Raw genomic sequence first — 19,832 nt, forward strand, 5'->3', positions numbered from 1 at the left:
CTCAAGGGTGTGTGGGCTCCCATGCAGTTAACCAAGTTCTCTGCTGTCCTATATATCCTTAGGCTATTCTAGTGCAATCCAGGAAGATAAATGCATAAACTATAGGACCAAACTATCAATATCAAAAATATTGATCCACTTGTAAATTGAGCATAAAGAATTATGCTTTTTCTTTAGCCTCTTGTAATTGTTAGTGTCACTGAACATGACTTTAAATCCAAATATCACTTACTTTGTACAAGCATAACCTAAAATCCTGTCTGCGTCACCTTTATAGAGCAAATCTGCACCATACTTTGCTTTGTTAATATCTGTTGAATTACTCTATCTAGCTGAGGTGCTAATGGATTGGGATAAGAGGTTAATGATTGGCAGTAAGTATAATTCTGAGTGCCTGATTTGCTGTATGTGATAGGACTTTCCTGATATATTAAAGAAAGTGTGTAAAGAATTTGATACTGTGAAATGATGGGAATCCCTCTGATAATAATTTGAGATTTGTGATGTAACATGCATATAACATAACATTACCTTCAGAAATCACTATGAACTTTGGAGTAGATTTTACAAACTGTTATGAGAAATACTTTGTTTTATTTTATTTTAGTGGGGAAAAACAGGCAGTTCTGCTACCATTATTGGCATTTGTAAAAGTAGCATATGCTAAGAATCAGGAAAGATCTACTTGCCTGCAGATGCAATGAAATGACTGCTTGTATTTATATCAGTTCTTGTAACACTGGGATAATTATTAAAGGAAAAATACCTATATTTTTTCTGGGGATGATCAAAGTCTTCAAAATAGCGAACATGGAAATAAGGAGGTGTGACAGAAAAGAAGTATGTTAAACAGAGTATTGATAACTATTAGAATCTGGTTGAAAGAAGTCCCAGAGAAAGGCTTCAGGACTTTGGGAAAAGGCGGAGGATTCACACTTGAAAAAAGATAAAAGCCTTTCCTTTATATCATACTACAGTGTGCTATAAACATATCACACTTGATGAAATGGGGTTGTTGGCAAATTTCTGGCAGTATTCACCAGTGGAGTGGCCAACAAGGCAAACAAGGAATCTGCTCTCCCCTCAGTATTGGCAGATGATGAAGGGAGGGGGACAACAGCCACAGATGCACCTTGGGAGATTCAGTCTGCTGAGGAGGAACACTCCCACATGGAATGTGGCATGGCACTGGAACTGGTTTCCAGGGAGGTGGTGGAAATCTCCACCCTTGGTGCTTTTCATGCACTGCAAAGCACTGACTCAGCCAGGCAAAGGCAGAGCTGGCCTGCCCGCCTTAGGTGACAGCACTGCTTTGAACAAGAGATCTCCAGAGGTCACTACCAACAGGTGTTTCTACAATTCTAGAAAATAAATTGATCCATATTATTGAATATGTATTGAATGGAATTAAAATAATCACAAAACACTTAGGAATCATTACAGAGTATTTGGCCTGTTATTTAGATGAGTAAATCAATGCTTTTAGATTTCTGTTTTTGATTCTTCTGGCTTTTTCTATTTCAGCAATTCTAAAGACTGTTAAGAATGTCAAAACTGTTGTATAGGGCTATTTACTGCACATATAGAAAACTAAACGTGGGGACTAAGAAAGAAGTGTGTGTAGATGATTACTGAAGCCCTTCCCCCGTTCTGTGCTTATATAACCTCAGTTTTAAGGGTAACTGCAACACAATAATGTATTTTCCCCTTTTTTCTAATCATGCTTTTTATTCATAATTATGAAATGTTGTCCAAACAACTCCTAGAACAATCCCTTAGAATCCATAACTGATAATATATCAGTAAACTACACTGTCACTTTGAAGGACAGGTTAGGACAAGAGGTGAAGAATAATATCTTCCCTTAATTGAATCAGCAAAGGGAATTCAGGGTGGTTAATTAAAATGTGGCCTGGGCAATGACTCTTCTGTTGACAAAAGGAATTACAATATGAGCATTACATCTTTAAAAGAATAGGTCAGATTCAGATTATGTTCACATTGACATAATTGTAGAGTGCTTCTATTGATGCTAATTCATATTTATACCAGTGCTTCAGAATTAAAAATCCATTCAAGCATTTCTAGAAACACAGTGTGTCCTAGAATGGTGCTTGACACTGATTTAGTTTAAGAACCAAAAGAAGTAAATGAGCAGCAAAGCTTCCTGAGATATAAATTGATCCAAATTTATCCCTAATTTGTAGTTAAGGCAGAATACAATGGAGAAAACTTAAATTTGTCATCTTCTTGTAGAGTTCACTTTTTCACTGTAATAATTGATTAATAAAATCCACACTCAGACACTTATAATTATTAATAATTCAGAGATTTGAAACAGCAGTAAAAAATTGCAAGAAATCACATAACCCATCATTTAACCAGATGCTTTCTTCCTTCTTCAGTTTCAAAACAGCAAACTCTTTTTTTTTTTTTTTTTAAATATAATTTCACTTTCTTCAATGCTGGCAAAAATACTGATTTAGAAAATATTTGTTCTTGCAGTTTGCATTCCCCTGAGTTTTGTTGAGAACCGAAGGGTGAATAGAACATTTTATTTCATTCAATATTTCTGGGGAAGAGCATGTATTTGGTTGTAGACAAGTGATACTGGCCTGTGGTCAGAATCAATAATGTCTTACATTTAATAGTCTTGCTTCTTCTGCTCTATAATACTTCTAAAACTTTTTGTGCTCTTGGATATGTATAGCCTGAAAGCTACTTCTTTTCTGCTGTCAGAGTTGTTAATTCTTTTGAAAGTTTCTTTTCGTTACATGAGGCTTATGTATAGTTAGTAAAAAATCCCAAGTACTTCTATACGCAGCACAATGTATCTACAATAACTCCCCAGCTCAAAGGGTTTAAATGAGGATGGCTGGCAGCATAATTATAGGAGTATTGTTAATTAAGAACATAAATTTGATATGAGTTGGTTTCACAGCATTTAAAAAAAGATTGTAAAAACAGCCTGGTTACTTATTGTGAGGTGGTCACAAAAGACTTGAAGTTTCTCGTAACAAACTGTGTTTTGGTTCTCTACAGTCATATTTGTGTTTCAGCCAGAGACCCTCCACAAGCACAACATCACCTCTGTGGAAGCTGCTGTCATAGAACAATGTGCATATGAAGGAGTTTTCCCCAGAACCCAAGAAAAACACAACTGTGTTTTATAACCCTGTTTTTGAATGCAAAGATACCACCTCTCAGTCAATTAATTCACTCCATATTCTCCCTGCTCATTTAAATTTAGTCTATAGAGTTTTGGAGAGAGATTGGTTCATTCTAACTCAGGGAATTCTGCACTGAATTCCATTGTATGGCATAGATGTATTCATCAGCCCTACATCCTCCTCTTTTACAAACCTTAGTTTTACAATTACATCCCCTTTATTAGGAAAGATAAATCTCAGATGCGGAGAGAACCTTTGAAATTATTGGACAGGTGAGAATTTCTTGCCATTATCTGAGGCACTGAAGTAATAATCAGCAACAATTTTTTTTCATAATATAAGATCATAGGATAGTTCAGGTTATAAGGGACTCCAGGAGGCGTCTCACCCAAACTCCTGCTCAAAGCAGGGTCAGCTTTGAGATTTGATCAGGCTGCTCATGGCCTTGTCCCATCTCATCTTAAAGCCCCCAAGGAGAGAAGCTGCCCTTCATCCTTGGGCCAACTGCTCCATTGCTTGATGGGGTGACATTACGATGATGTAAATATTTTTTCCTTATATACAGTTTGAACCTCTCTTACCTCAATATAAGCCCATTGTCCCTTAGCCTCCCAGTGTCCACCACTTTGAAGCATCCAGGCAGCAACTGACAGAATGAGAGGACACAGTCTTAAGCTGTGCCAAGGGATATTTAGGTTGGATGTTAGGAAAAAGCTTTTTACTGAAAGAGTGATAAAGTACTGAAATTGTCTACCCGGGGAGGTGGTGGAGTCACCATCCTTGGATGCATTTAAAAAAAGATCGGATGTGGCACTCTGGTTTAGTTGAGGTGTTAGGGCATGGGTTGGACTTGATGATCTTAAAGGCCACTTCGAACCTAGTGATTCTGTGATCTTGATGACCTCCTTAGAGGAGGTCCTCCCTTAAAGGCACTGGGAGGCTACTATCAGGCTGCCTTGATCGCTTTCCCTTCTCCAGGCTGAACAAAACCTCTCATGAGCTGACTCAAGCTTAGCAATGTCTGTCTTGTTTGGAGGTTAAGTAAGGTCAGAAAACTGGATAAAACATTCTAGATGAGGTCTAACCAATGCTGAATGCAACACTGCAAGTGCTTGTAGTCTCTACTATAGGATCTTCTTATGCCCTTGAATGATATAACCTATAATATATCAGCTGTCACTAAATTGCAAATTCCTAGTTTTTGTTAGTGTGATTAGATCCAATTCATAACAAAGCTAAGGAATGATGACAGAATTATACATGGAAGCAGAAAAGTTTTACTGATTTTCCTATACAATTTCTGTGGCAGAAGGTAAATAATTACACCTTGGTCCCAAAAATGTGGCACAACTCTGACTGTGGATACAACTTCTCATTCCAGTGCAAACCTTATTCTGCATTGACCCCTCACAAGTCTTGGGGTGGGAAAAAGATACTGTGCTGTGGTGGCAGTTAATGGATCTTTTACTGAACTATGAGCTATGTGCAAACTGTGATATATGGATGAGTTCAGAAAACATCAATTCACTTTTTTCAGTACCCCGTTATTCATATGAATTGAAGATGTACTCTAGTAACTCCACAGCTATCATTCAATAGATTTAAGGTCTCTGGAAAAAATATGAGATAAATCAACAAAACTTAGTGTGAAGCAGGACATAATATAAGCAAAGAAATTCCAAACTTCTTTGCACTGGAAACAGTGGAACAAGAATCAAAAACTGGCAAAATACCACACTGAAATGACCACAGGGATTTCTACACAGGCTCTGTATTCAGTCTTACTGAAGAATGACAGAATGAATTATTATGGTAATCAAAAAACTTCTCCTTTTTCGGTTTACATTGTGTGTGTGTGTATGTGTGCCATTCCACAAAAATACCCTGTCTTCTACTCTAATGAAACCATAGTGCAATACACATTAGATTCTCTTCAGAGCTATTTTTATTTCAGTTATAGGTTCTCCTGCAGATATCTGAAGTGAATTTAAAAGCAGGGATCCCTGAAAGATGATCAGGTGATCAGGTGTGAAGATGATCTTGCACACTCAGGTGTGCAAGATTTGACTTCAGCATTTCCTAAACATTTTGGTTGTTCTAGAGTTCTGTTGAGTCATGCAGGCTATACAGTCCAGGGAGCTACAGCTGCTGGTGTAGGCATGCCACAGGTTAGCACAGTGCTCTGAAAGCTGACCCTTATCCACAGCTCAGAATGTCTGATGGACACGTCAAAGAAGCTGGGTTTTTTTCCCTCAGATCTGTGAAGTTTTTGTGGATAAAAAGGTAGCATGAATTCCTTCTCCCATATCCTGCTGCAATGGCTTCTGGAAACACAAAAGAGGAAGTGGCACTACCGGCTGGGGGGTGTGCAGTGGACTGAATGATGATGAAGTCCAGGATAAAGGAGTTCCTGGCTGTGTAATCCCTGTGAGTCTGCTTCATTCCTATCATAAGCATTAGCCATAGCATAGGAAAGAGGCTTCCAATGTGTGATTTAGCTGGTGAGATGGCAGAGAGGATTAAAATTATTTGTTTCCAACTGACTTAATTGCTGCCAAGATAACTCCACCCATATAGGAGATTACAAGATTTCATGGTTTTTGCTACAGATGAATTGGATAAAAAACCTTGATGGTTATGGCATCAGGGAGAATTTGTAAGAGCCAATAATGACCAGCTTTACATATTATGCTGAAAGGACAGTTGTGATCAGGAGAATATGGCTCTGACCTTACAGTAGAAGACAACTCCAGAATTCATATGATAAATGATAGATTAGGAAATCAAAACTGCAGATGAAGGGGACTATAGAAAAAAGTCATACAAATTGGGTACTAGAGAGTAAAAAAGAGAAATATAACCTCTGGTCAGTTGTCATGGGGGACCTCGATTTGGCTGGCTAGGGCTGGGCCACATATTAAGTGTTTCAGTATAAAGAAAGTATTTTAATACAAATGACAGAAGAAGGCAGAAGATGACAGAAAAGGTTCTTGATGCTGATGAGTATCATCATGGTCAAGAAGACTGGTATTTTTCCTTATCCTTTTCCTTATTTTGGCTTGAATTCTCAGTGAGCTGTGAATAAAGACAGAGGTGCCTGGATCTGTTACTTAGATGGTTCCATGGAAGGTAGGATCAATGGAGAGCTTATCAATCCAGTTAGTGGAGACCAGAGAACTGCTTATCAGTTATCAATTTGGTCAAATATTGGTATGGATTAAAGGGTGAGCTAAACAGCTCTATAGATGCTATCAGTTAAAATAACTAGATCTCCATTATATATAGTGGCAGTATACAGATTCAGTTTGCATGTTTGTACTTACTTTAGGTACCTTAATCTGCAAAGTCAAATTTTCTCCCAAAAGATTAATAAAGATTAAAGCTGCCTTCACTACTGTTGTACCATCCAATATCAAGAATACTTTACTCTACTATGTAAACATTTTCTTTTGTAAAAGCACCCAAACCAACACCACAATTTCTCCATCATAAAACATTCTGCTGCTTGCCACTCTGGTCCTCAGATTTTACAACTTAGAGGGTTTTGACTGAATGCAAACCTTTGGCATTGCTGAGTGTCCATAATTACATACGTCTCCATGGTAACCACAGGAGAGAAAGTATGGGTGTATAATCCTTCTTAAGTAGTACAGTGTAATGTTTTTCTTGGTAGACAAAGAGATTCTAGCTAGTCATAAGCATGTCAAGCAGCCTGTGAATATCAGAGTTGCACACATACTCCTTATCAGCAGATTGGAAATTGTTTTAGCAAAATTGAAATGTGTGTTGATACCTCAGGAATATAAATATAAAATTTTTGGAGCTTCTGTTTTGACTAAATCTGGGCAAACTAACTTCAGACCAATCATTTTGGTAAATTTTCCTTTCTCTTAATCTTACGGTTTAATAGAAAAGTCATACCTAATCATGGCAATCTGGCTGTTTGCCAGAAAAAGAGTTAAATTATTCCCTGACTAATCAAAATGGAATTTATCTGATTTTAATGTGTTATATTCCTGTGTGATAGCCTGAACTTGTTCATTTAAATGTTTTAGTACAGTGTAAATGATTCCAGAGCCAACAGGAAATTGATGATACTGCTGTTTTTAAGTAGTTTTTAATCTTGTTTTCTCATTTCTTTAATTATTTTTGGTTAGAAAAAATAAAGGCTATCTTAGAGAAAGTTATGATGGACATTTAAAAACCAAAAGTATCTGGACACCATCTTGGCTTTAGACTTTCCAGCTTTCATCCTCTGAATCTTGGTGAAGACTGCAGGAACTGTAAAACTGCTGTATTGACAAGAAACAGTAGAAGTTGCTCACTTCTGCAAGCAAAATTTAACCCAAGGCACACCTTGGCACTGATGCATAAATAAAACAAGCTTCGTATGACTAATTTCTTCAGCATTCAGGGTCTGTAGAGGTACATACAAGGACAGAAGAGACACAAACTTGAAGAATAAAAGCTATTTTGCTGAAAAAGAGAAAGAAAAAACACATTCATAATACAGGCAAATTTGTCTCTAAAGGGAAATTCTTTTTTCCAGTTTTTCATGAGTTCTCAGCAGCTTCCTAATGGGACATAAAAACTGAAGAAGGAATGCAAGCATAGGTTCAGATCCCACAGCATTTTTTTTCTCTTACTGCTGGCCCACAGAAATTTGGCATCTGTGGTTCCCAGCCATGAAAGTAATCCATTGAGTGGAAATTTGGTTCTTTTTTTTTTTCTGTTCTTTCTTTTCCTTCCCATCTATGAGACACATTTGGTGCTCTGATGTCCTTCACAATGTCAGAGACTGATTATGCTTAACACAGTTTCTATTTAAGGAGATAAGACAGTGAGTGTTCAAGTTAGGATTTTCTGACATTACTCTGCATGTTTTTCTTCTTTTCTTTTTTCTCTCTTCACTCAGCCTTAGGGGGAGGGGGATAGTGAGACAAGATAATTAAATGAATTTACAGTAATTTGCCCAATGATTTCATTATGAATTCCACAAAGCTAAGAATGAGGCTCTAGGTCCTGAAGAATTTAATCATGAGAAATCTGTCATGGTAAAATCCTCATTGTAAACAGGGAAAGGTCCAGTGCCAAGTTATGCAGCCTGTGTGTATTGTCCAGTTCCTGGGTACATTCATAACACGTAGTCATGGAACCAGAATAATCTTGTCTGATGATGTGCCTTTTGCCACAATTTATCTTCAAAAGGAAAAGGCTATTCTGATAAATTAAATATTTCTGTGCCAGACTCGGAGCTAGTTGCTTTGTTCTCATCTAACATGCTGGCAGTGCCACAGTAGGTTTCAGAACGTGAAGTTCACTGGCTCAGTAAGTGTGATGACAGACAATAAAACCTACTGAAGTTTAAGGCTATTTAATAATAAATATGCAAGCCTTAAGCAGTTTTACCAATACATTTAGCAGTACACTTTTAAATTTGTGGGACCTTTGTGTAGTTCTAGCAGGCTGCATGGGCTGGATGTTATTGAATTAAAATCTCGAAGAAACCTGTGGATCTGGAATTCTGTGCGTAGGAGGGAGTGAGCTGGATGTAATTCAAGTATCATCCTTCAATAAACACTCAAAAAACTTGTATAAAAGTATCCATGAAGGCTCTTTGCTCTTTTTGTTAGTGGAGTCTGGCTCCTGGAAGAGAAATCAATTATGGAAAACATACCTTTAACATAGGATGGAGGAGGAGACCTTGGAAATAAAGGGCATGTCCATGCCTAGATGCCTTAACCTACTACAGGATTCCCACATCTACCCAGATATAAAAGAATTGTGGCTATAGGTGCTGAAGCAAACTACGTTAAAACTTGCAATAGATTCCATTTTGTCAGCAGAATAATTGATGGAAATTCCATCCAGACATCCCATTTTATTCACTTTCTGGCTTGGAGTTACCATGGAGGGGGAGGGATGTTTCCAGTTAAAGCACCACAAAGCTCAGACATGTTGTTTGGTGTCACTAAAGCTGTGTGGTGTATGCTTAACCTGTGATGTCCTGGGAGCTGTGTCTGGAAAATAACTGGGTTTGTTTGGGTCTTTTCCCATATGCTGCACCATCATGCTAGAGACCTGGGGAACTACTTAAGTGACATTCCTCACAATTTCTAAAGAAAACTCTATGAAATATTATTTTCATGGTTCAATGTAAAATTTTGAATTGCTGATTAGCCACAATAGCATTTGTTAACCTCACAGGTTTGTCACAAAGTACTTTGTTTTCCCTTATTTAAAAGGTGGTGGGAAAAATAACTTAAAATAAAGATTAAACATTATTTTTTAATTGGGTTACTCTATAATGCTTATTTTTTCATAAACACTTTAAATGTTTTTAGTGATGTAGGTATATGTACTGTGCTATAGAGGAGGTATGATTTAACTGTAATAATGAGATTTTTATTGGGTTTTTTTTATCTGAAGACAGCTAAGAAAAATCTCTGAGCTTCCCAAAACCACTCTTTCCAAAGAAACCACAATGTTACAGAGCCCTTTCATCATCCAGCATACAGTACTGTACATAGAAAAATATACACTCCACTACTTTAAATTAATTCTTATTTGCAGGAGACACAGTCTGTGTGAGTATGTGCAATTATGAAATGTAACTTTTTTTTCCTCTTGACATTTTTAGCTGCCTCACCCCTTTTATTTGAACACATACATATGGTGTGTGAGAGTGAGCAAGCTCTCTGTAAATGTTTGGAAGGAGCATCTGTCAGACAATAAAACTTACAAGAAAACATGTTTCTCATTTAAAGAGTATTCACTAGAACTATTTCAGTGTTGGAATCAGTTCATTTGTATAGCTTGGAGGCATTAATAAGAGCAGAGAACTGTAAAGGCACCAGGAAACTCAAACTGTTACTAAGAATCCAAGGTATTTTTTAAAAGCATTTTGTCTTTTCGGCATCTCAGTCTTCTGATAAGGAATCTGAACCAGCTGACAGACAGGAAACCTCTGCTAGTCCATCCAGAGAGCTTGCAAACAAGAAGATGGCATGATTTTTGCAAACCTGGAAAGTCGAAAGATTGCAATAACTGTTGGACCAAAGGGACCCTCTTCAGGCATAAATAGCAAGACTCCTACTGTCTTCTCTTGCAGACCAACTCAGCTGCCAGCAAAAGCAGGTGCTCTCCCCCTACCAGTGCTCCAGAGGAATATTTAGTGAGTATTCATAGTTATTTTTTCAAACTAATGTATACTAGTGATTTATTTAAGTTTGTATAGTTTTCTCAAAGGACAAAGACATTTAAAAATCAGTTTTTAAGGCTGTTATTTTAAACAATTTGTGGAATTCAACAGTCTGTGCAATTATGTTAATTTAAAAACAAAATTTGCACAACCTATGACAGTAACTTTAAAAAATATTGATTTTTTAAAACTGTAGTTTAAACAATCTCAATGAGTTACAATGTTTTTAGTTCACATTATGACAGCAGAGTAATTAATATAAATATGAAATGTATTTGACTTTAAATGCTATGCTATAAAACAGCCTTTGTAGAACATAAATTTAAAATAAATCATTTCTTTTGGCAAAGTAACCTGCAATTTAATCTTTAGAAGAATAAATGTACCACTAATGTTTTCCACAGAAACAGTTGCTACTCTAATTAAATCAAGATGTGACTCTAATCAGATTTCAAAAGAAAATCAGAAACAGATTTTTTTTCTCTGAGTTAGTACTATGGACAAGGATAAGATGTTTTTATTTTCATTTTCATTAGAAACACTTGTCCCAGGTAAAGTTAAAGGTTTGTAGTATATAGCATGGAAATAACAAATCTGAAAGCATTACAGTAATGTTTTCAGAAGCATAGCAGTTTTTAGTGTTTCAGATATCTGCTTTCTCTTTGGTTATAACTTATGACACATTACATTTTATTAGGTAATTGTTAGTAATTTTTTTGTTTAGAGTGACTAATATGGCTAACACTTTTTTCTTTCTTTTCATGTGGAAGGGAATGGAAAACTTGATGTTTGTCTACTGCTCCTGTAAAGTTCTCTGGACAGTACTTGTAACAATGCTGGGTTATGCCAGCAGCCTGCCTGTGGGGGAGGATGCTCTTTGCACAGCAGAGGATCTTGCTAAGTACAGGATAATCTTCATAGGGAAATGGAGTCAAACTGCTTTCCCTAAGCAGTATCCACTCTACAGGCCCCCAGCACAGTGGTCATCCTTGCTAGGTAAGTGGAGCATGAACAGTTTTAAGAGCAGATAAGCTTCTTGACCTCTGTGGTCTTTTTTTCCTTAATAGTTATGTAAGATAAGTAATGAAAAAGGAAAAAAAAATAAAAGCCAAAGTTATGAAGAATGAAATGCAGATATTGAAGTATCCAGAATGTTTTCCAAAATCTACAACTGTTTTCAGTTTACTTCTGTTTGCAATTGGCTGCAGCTGAAAGAAGCAGCGATAAGCCAAATGTTTTAGTGTTCACTCAATTTTATACACATTTTTTTTAACTTCAGAAACAAAACAGAGAAAATTAAGAAATAGGGACATTCTAAATCAGACTTTTATGTCATGCCATGTATTCACTCAAATAGGTGTTACTCATAGTTCTGACTACAGCATGTGGAAAAAAAATGAATATGCCAGCAATGGTGTACGTGATTTTGCTGAAAAGGGTGAAGCATGGGCATTAATGAAAGAAATAGAAGAAGCTGGAGAGAAAATTCAGAGTGTACATGGAATCTTCTCTGCTCCTGCAATTTCCAGTGGTACAGGACAAACCTCTACTGAATTAGAAGTGCATCCAAGGCATCCCCTAGTAAGTAAATGTACATATTAATTTAGAAAGTTTATTTTATGTTACCAGCAACCAAAATTAAATATTTGAGTTCCCACTTGTTGGAACCATATAATGAAAAAGAGTTCCTAAAAAGCATGTCACGTTGCAGGGAGCACTGTACAGCTTCTATAAAGTAGAAGAGCAAAATTACATTATTTCAAGAACTTTGAGTGAAAATTGCTATAAGTAGGACTGAAGCATTCCAAAGCAAGTGGTGCAAACCTGATGGATCATTTTCCTTCATTAGGTTTCATTTGTTGTACGAATTGTTCCAAGCCCCGACTGGTTCGTGGGCATCGACAGCCTAAATCTCTGTGAAGGAGGCCACTGGATGGACGAAGTATCAGTAGATCTATTTCCATATGATGCTGGAACTGACAGTGGATTCACATTTTCCTCCCCAAACTTTGCCACTATTCCACAGGACACAGTTACAGAGGTAAGTGCACAGACATAGTTTAGCACTTCATATGATACAGTTTGAGTCTTCCCTTTAAAAGATAGCTATTCTAAAACTGCAAAACTAATTTCAGTATTTGAGAGTGCTGATGCTCTCTATATATAGATTTATTATACAGCTGATAAACCTACTGCTTTTGTTTATCTTCTGTATCTTTGAAATTTATTTAGCAAATGTAAATGGTTCATGAGAATTTGGCTCTACATTTTCTAGAAAAACTGACAATTTTTTAGATGATATTTAACAAACCTTAAAAGTGCCAGGAAAATGAAAATACAAAAGCCCTGACATCACTAAATGTGAATCTAACCAGGAAAAGTCTTAGTACTGAATACTGCTGTGAGGAGGAGTTTTCAGTTGAAAGCACTGCTGAAACCTGAAACTGTTATATTTGAGGGAAAGAACCTAAAGGAAAGCAGAGAACTTCACTGTGGTCGTGACACTGCTTTCAATCCCTTTTGCTCATTTCATCCTCTCTATGCCTCACACTTTGCCATTTAAGAGTGGTGGCAAATGAAGGATTTTGATTCAAACGTTTTGCATACTATAAGTATTCACTTAATCTTTTCATAAAGGTGAGTTTATCTAGCAACAAATGCTGTGCTAATGAGTAATGAGGAAAGGAAGAGAGAAGCATTTGACCTCTCATACCCATATGACAGCTCCTATAGCATACCTAATCTTATTGTTTAATACTCACGTATTCTTCTTGTAATAACATCCAGTTCTTTCTGTCAAATCATTTCATATATCACAGGACCTCCTACCACAGTCCTGTATCCAGTCAAGTATCCTGCATTACAAATTCTGGGATGACCAGCATAGTAATGTGAACTGAGGCTCATAGAAACTGGTTGCATGCAAATTATTTGCCAAAAAATATTAGCATGATTTACAAACATGATTTTACAATTACCTTCTTAGTTTTTTTAATATTCCCCTTTTTATTTCACAGATCACTTGTTCCTCTCCGAGTCACCCAGCAAACTCATTTTATTATCCCAAACTCAAAATTCTGCCACCAATTGCTCAAGTAACAATGATAAAATTAAAGAGAAGCCAGCCAGGTCTTTCTGCACCTTTTATTAATCTTCCAGCTAAAAGCAATGAAATAATAGACACTGTCTCAGGTAAGTGATTAGTAGATGTTGCCAATTCTGTTATTTCCATTTACTCAGAAGTATGTGGAAATCTGGCAGGTTATGTGGATGAAACAGGTGATCAGGCAGAATATTCTCCTATCTGCCCAGGAGTAGTTCCAGACTCACAAATGGGAAATAAAATATGTCCAACAAAAAAGAGAATTCCTGAAAGAATAAGTAAGGGATTGCCTATTTCAGCTGTGCTTCAAAGGACGGTAAGAGCTACCCAAGCCTTTGTATCAGTGTAGTTCAGTGAATTTTATAAGAGACAAATGACAGTCGATCAGAATCAGCATTCCCAAACTCTTTGCAACTTTGAAGTAAATATTCATCCATAAGGTTTCACATGACAATGAAGCCAAGAACCATTATTGTTATCTCTTTCTGGGTCAGAGCTTGGCAAATAAGTGCAATAAAAGTTTATATAATTCAATTGATTTGGATATGTTTTCAATAGAAGCATAAATCCTGACAAAAATAAAGGTCTTTCTCATTCTCTTAAAAATATTAGCTAATAATCTTGAATAGGTAGGTAGGAACACATACAACTACTGACTCAAGTCAATCATAAAGGTGATTTTTAAATCTCTGAATTAACAAATATATAATAAACACAATATGTGCTCCAGGGGAGCAATGTACTCCGAAAAGAGTTGCCATGTTCCAGGAGCTTCTCCAGAATGTCTGGAGATTGCATGTCTCTAGCAATGTTCTGGTCACCTTACAACCACTAAAATACAGCTCATTTTCTATATAGTTGCTGTGTTATTTATAATCTAATAAATGTATTTATCAATTTATAGTGGTATAACATATTTCTATTAGCAAACAAAACATATCCAAAGTGAGTGTACACATCTCATTTACAGTTACATGTCCTTCCCATAAGATTTGAAAGGAACATTTGGCCCTGTTTATGATACAAATTTAAAATTGCATTGAAAGTATCGTATTTCAAAAATCATTTTAAATCACAAATCCTCACTTTCTTGTAAACAAACCAGTGAAACAGTCTATTTAAAAACTTATTCTGAAATTAAAAGAGCAGATTTAATTACCAGAGGTCAAGCAGTGTCCCTCATTCCCTCTAGAACCATAGAGGGATGACAACAGAAGCAGCGAGTTCACTGTAATACCAGAAATTTATCCCAGGTGTCACACATTCAGTGTGGCATTTAAAAATGGGCTTGTGCACACCTGTTTTACCCACAAATGCTGTAACAGGCAGTTCTGATGCAACTTCCTGTGACAAGCAGTATTTTAATTTAACCTGCTAAGGAATATTCACCTACTTTTTAGGTTTTATATTTTAGATAGAAGCATACATTATGGATAGCACTTCAGAGTTTCTAACTTCTTTTCTTGCACCAAATGAAAATTATAGTGAAAATCCTTTCAGCATGAGAAAGCTTCTAGTGACAGAATATCCTTATTGGCAAAGGGAAGAGTAGTGTACACACCAAAAAACAGCAAGATGATTTCGTGATAAAAAAATGGGACTTTATTTCTGAAGCAAATTGGAACAAAAGTGAAATGGAATTCGATATGGACAACTCCAGGAACGATAGCTGCCTGCAAAGAAATATAAATATACCTAAATAAACCAGAGAAAATCTTTAATCCCAGTGTTTTAGTAAGCCATGCGAAGGAAAATGAGTTATAAAAATTGACAGTAAATGTTTTTTAATTCAATTTTTCAGTACAATCATTTTAAGCATAGTTTTCTTTTAAGGAATTCTGTATTTTCATTCAAACCATAATATGCTTCAGTACTGATATAATACCTCAGAGAGGCTCTAGACTGCAATAATAATAATAATAATAATAATAATAATAATAATAATAATAATAACACTGATGAATTTAGGAGCTGAAACCAGACTTTTTTTTTTTTAGTTTATGAGACAACATACCAATTTGATTAATATCACATGTATCTTTGTATAAGAAAGGATGCCGTTCGATGATCACCCCTTAATGCTTTTCCAACTGTGTACTTGACTTAAGTACAACTCAATGTAAAGTCACCTCTCTGCTGTGTGTATTGCAGAAACACCCCTGGACTGCGAGGTTTCACAGTGGTCTTCGTGGGGTCTCTGCAGAGGTGTTTGCAGAGAAACGGGGACCAAGATCAGAACTCGTTTTGTACTTCTTCAGCCCGCCAATAATGGAATGCCTTGTCCAAACCTGGATGAAGAAACAGGATGTGAACCAGAAAATTGTGTCTGAAATAAAGAAAAGATAAAAATTATGATAATTTAAAAGTAGGATAAGTTTAAATCTAAACTACATCAATCAATGTTCTTTATAATTTGGATATGCTACACTATTTTGCTGAAAAGCTGTATTAGAGTGGTTTTGAAAGTTTTTATTTAATATCAAGATATTGGGGGGTTAAATTCCTAAGGTTTAGTAGGACAACAGTACTGGATAATTTACAGATCCAAAACCACCAAATAGATCCTTCCTCCAAATACACTGTTAAGTTCTTGGAGTACCCTCTAGTGGCAGAAAAGAAGACATTTGGAAAGATTGTACTTCACATTTTTCCTTCACAGTAAATATCTTTCAATCACAAAATCTAATAACCTCCTTAAATATTGTAATTTGTTTATCTATGGCTATTTATAACTAGAAAAGAGTTTTTTCTGCTAAATTATGTTTTTATAATTTATTGGCATTTTTGTTGTCTTTCTAACCTTGCTTAATGTGCATTTTTTCAGAATCTACTTACAAAAGTGACCAGATGTTTGCAGTGTGGTTAAGGCAATAATGGAACTGAGTAAAATTGTCCTGAGACTTTTGAATATAATGAAAATGTCTTTTTCTATTTCTTTCTCAAAAGTGAAAAAAATAACTGCCATGAGGACACACAGCCAACAAAATCACAGAAGTGTAAGAAAAAAAATCAGAAGTGTGGATAGTAGTAGAAAACATTTGAGCTGAATTAAAAGTGCTAGCTGAGATTCAAACACTGATTGTTGGTGTGTGTCCCTCATGAGACAACTTTAATATCAAAGTTAACGCTGTTGACCATAACATAAATTATATCATTAACCTTATGTATGCGGTAAATGTGTCCATGTTTCTTTAAATGTGTTTGCTGCTATTTGTGTATATATTACCTAAAATGAAGGTATGTACAACTCTAACAAAACACATGTCAGAAACTGTTCCTGACTGCAAGTTTTAATGGTCAAATAACTGTTATAAAATGAATGTAACATATGGCTTATGAAGAGCTGCGGCTACCAACTAGGAAAAGAATTTTGGAATATTATTTATTCAATAAAATAAATTTAAAGTCAGCTCACAAAACTTTTACAGCACACTGCAATTTTACAAATCTACAGCACAGGTATTGAACAGGAGTGCTGATTTGAGTAGGTTCTTTCTGGAATACGCCAATACAAGATAATTTCTCTTGTCCTTAAAGGAGCACACTGTATTCTCCATAGGGCTAAAACATTTAAACAATTCTCTGTATTTTTTTTCCAGGGGAGATATCTTGCAAAGACACAAATAAATTTGAAACTTTATCAGACTAAACTTCACTGGTCCTGCAAATGGTGATGAATACACAGTTGTTAGAACTAAGTGTAGGAATTTCTGCTCTTCTCTCATTCTTCAGATTCCCACTGCTGTCTGTTGTCCAAAATTGTTTCACTTACTCCTGTTATCATACCTATTTTATTAAGTTCCCCCTCTTTCCATTCTATAATGGGAATAGTGTTACTACACTATTCTGTGTTTAGTTAATCTTCAGTATTTTTCTTTCTTCCTTATACATTAGTTTTAACCATTCTGTGTTTTCTGTTACACTTATTTACTACATGTTTACACATTTGTTATCATATCAGAAAACATAAGCATATATTGGGCACATATTTAAATATTCTCAGAGGGTAAGAGCTTATTTCAAATTGATTGTCAAGAGATAAATTACACTAAATAAAGTTTTTGGGCAGATATCAGATGCAATTCTAAATTATCACTTAGGAAAAACAAACTCAAAACCCACAAGGTCTTTCCTGGAAGTTCTCTAAAGACTACAGTTCTGCTCCTTCAACTGCCCACAGTAAATAAAGACCCAGGCCCAGTAAAAGAATACCTGCTTTGGCAAAAGCATACACGACCTGAAATTGGGATCTCAGTCCTACAAGATATAATTTGAGTGCAGAAGTCCCAGTGTTTGCTCAAACTCCGGGAGACAAAAGTTTTCCACAGGACACTGAAGGAGAAAGGATGAGAGAAGGATGTGGAGTAGAATGAGAGTACGTGACAGACCAACACAGCTCAGAAAACTCCAGTCAGTGATATGTAACTTTGTTATTTTAGGGTATCTACATACATGAATATTCACTGCAGCTTCCATCAGAAACAGAAGTTTCCTATCCAGCCAGTTACCTGGATATGGGGTTTTTTGTATGCTGTAACTTCAGGAGACCTTGGTAAATATATTCTTTAAGGATACCCCTGTGGCTGTGTATTGCTTGCTCATAATTCCACGTCTTCCCTTTGCAAACCACAGGGATGGAGCCATTACTTGGCAAGGCTGTGGACAAAGTGAATGAAATGCATTCTAGGATGGAGCACGTTTCTCATAGTATTTATTTATTAAACTGATTAATGAGGTACATGGTCACTGCGTGGATATTGCTAGGACTCTGTAGCTTCAGCAGCCTTGGAAATCCCTTAAAAATTTTGGGACCAGGAAGAAACACAGAGAAGCTCTTCCTTCCTTTTCCCTTGTATCTCATTACAGATGGTTGTCAGCCAAGATGCTGAGGTCCTTAATACAAGAGATTTAGGGAAGAAAAAAGGCAAATTAATTCCTGGGGTAAGCTAATCTCAGAAAATCTTTGGAAAGACTCTCTAAACTAATCTCAGAAAATCTACTTTGGAAAGAAGCTTGAAATGGATTTGTAAAGACAATTCTTTTCAAGAATATTTTATAGAAAGAATCAGCTTTGACGCCCTGGCAGATATTATTGCAGAATGGAAGACACGGTTAATGTAGCAACGGTAAAGTGTAGCAACAAAAAAGTTCCCACAGAATTAAACTGTGGTCATAAAAAAATAATCAACACCAAATTAAATTCCTATAATGGAATAAGTGAGCAAACAAAAGATCTGGGAGTATGTGATGATATTCAAGGCAAAAAGCTTCATTTTGTTACATTCCCAGTCCCAGGTAATTGGAGTACTTTCATGACATTGATCTGTCATGAATGATCCAACATAATAAAGTAACTCAGACTACTCCATGACAATATTTAACACTCTGATCCAACATAATAAAGTAACCCAGACTATTCCATGACAATATTTGACACTCTTAAGAAATAAATCTATCACTCGATACAGTAATTCTGATGTCAGTCAGATCTTCTTCAATGGGATTTTTGCAGTATGCAGAAGTTGTGTCCATGACAATTGAAAGGAATTCTGAATGCCTGAGACAAAAGAGAGCTCTCAGTATGCTGCACCACAACCTGATTACCTGGAGACTGAATTATTTTTATTTGCTTGAAGTCCATCAGCCCTACTATGCCAGCATTTGATAACCAAAAGTACAGAAGGAATGTGTCTGTTCCAATGGGTCTGGGCAGGGTGAAGGATAAAGTGGTGTCACCTTGTATACCTTGTGTTCTACCACTGGAATTCAATTTTGAAAGCCACAAGTAGTCAACACAAAGCTGAAAAGATGATTGGTCAAGCAGCTCACAACCTGCAGACAAACCTATATTTCCTGCAGGTAGGAGTATGGCATGAGAATTTATGCAGGTGTATGACAGTCAACATCTCCTGTGTTAGAGGGACAAAAGTCCAATGATATGAGATCCTGTATAATCTAAAATTCTTTCTGATGGACAAGTTCTGAAGTAGTAAAGGAGTCCTAACATCCCCCTTGACATTCAACAGACATGGGATACAATTTTTATCCCTCTATCCAGAACTATACAGAGTTAAAGAAGTAATGTGTAAGGAATCTCTTTGTCTGACTAACCTCTCAGTATGGGGATGCTGATGGGTGGTTTTTGGAGGTGAACTAACACTTGTGCAACACCTTCCATGAAGATACTTCATGCTGTGAAATGGACAGAACCCAGGATGGTCCTAAGCCTGTGCCAGAGTATCACAAACATTCCTTTACTGAGACAACTTCAAAGATGGCAGCTGCAGGGAAGGGCAACAATCACAAATCAGTCCTTCTTTTGCAGATGTGAAATAATCCAGTAGGAGTTATCATCCCC

General features: G+C 36.3%; 1 protein-coding gene across 1 annotated transcript; it reads left to right on the forward strand.

Annotated features, from left to right (window-relative positions):
• The first annotated feature begins 10,286 nt into the window (after positions 1-10,286).
• Positions 10,287-18,021, forward strand: SPON2 (spondin 2). The gene is made up of 6 exons (XM_066185335.1): positions 10,287-10,344; positions 11,142-11,367; positions 11,729-11,952; positions 12,221-12,412; positions 13,389-13,563; positions 15,626-18,021. The coding sequence occupies exons 2-6, from the start codon at positions 11,145-11,147 to the stop codon at positions 15,802-15,804; spliced, it is 993 nt and encodes a 330-aa protein (XP_066041432.1). The 5' UTR covers positions 10,287-10,344; positions 11,142-11,144; the 3' UTR covers positions 15,805-18,021.
• The last annotated feature ends 1,811 nt before the right edge of the window (positions 18,022-19,832 follow it).

The sequence above is a fragment of the Chamaea fasciata genome, unplaced genomic scaffold, assembly GCF_029207755.1.
Source record: "Chamaea fasciata isolate MVZ Bird 193981 ecotype frontalis unplaced genomic scaffold, bChaFas1.0.hap1 SCAF_6, whole genome shotgun sequence".
In the NCBI taxonomy this organism is placed as follows: Eukaryota; Metazoa; Chordata; class Aves; order Passeriformes; family Sylviidae; genus Chamaea; species Chamaea fasciata.

Coding starts and splice junctions, on each gene's coding strand:
- SPON2 (XM_066185335.1), top strand. CDS start 11,145: ATGGAAAACTTGATGTTTGTCTACTGCTCCTGTAAAGTTCTCTGGACA. Junction 11,368..11,728: donor ACAGTGGTCATCCTTGCTAG/GTAAGTGGAGCA, acceptor TCACTCAAATAG/GTGTTACTCATAGTTCTGAC. Junction 12,413..13,388: donor CACAGGACACAGTTACAGAG/GTAAGTGCACAG, acceptor TTTATTTCACAG/ATCACTTGTTCCTCTCCGAG.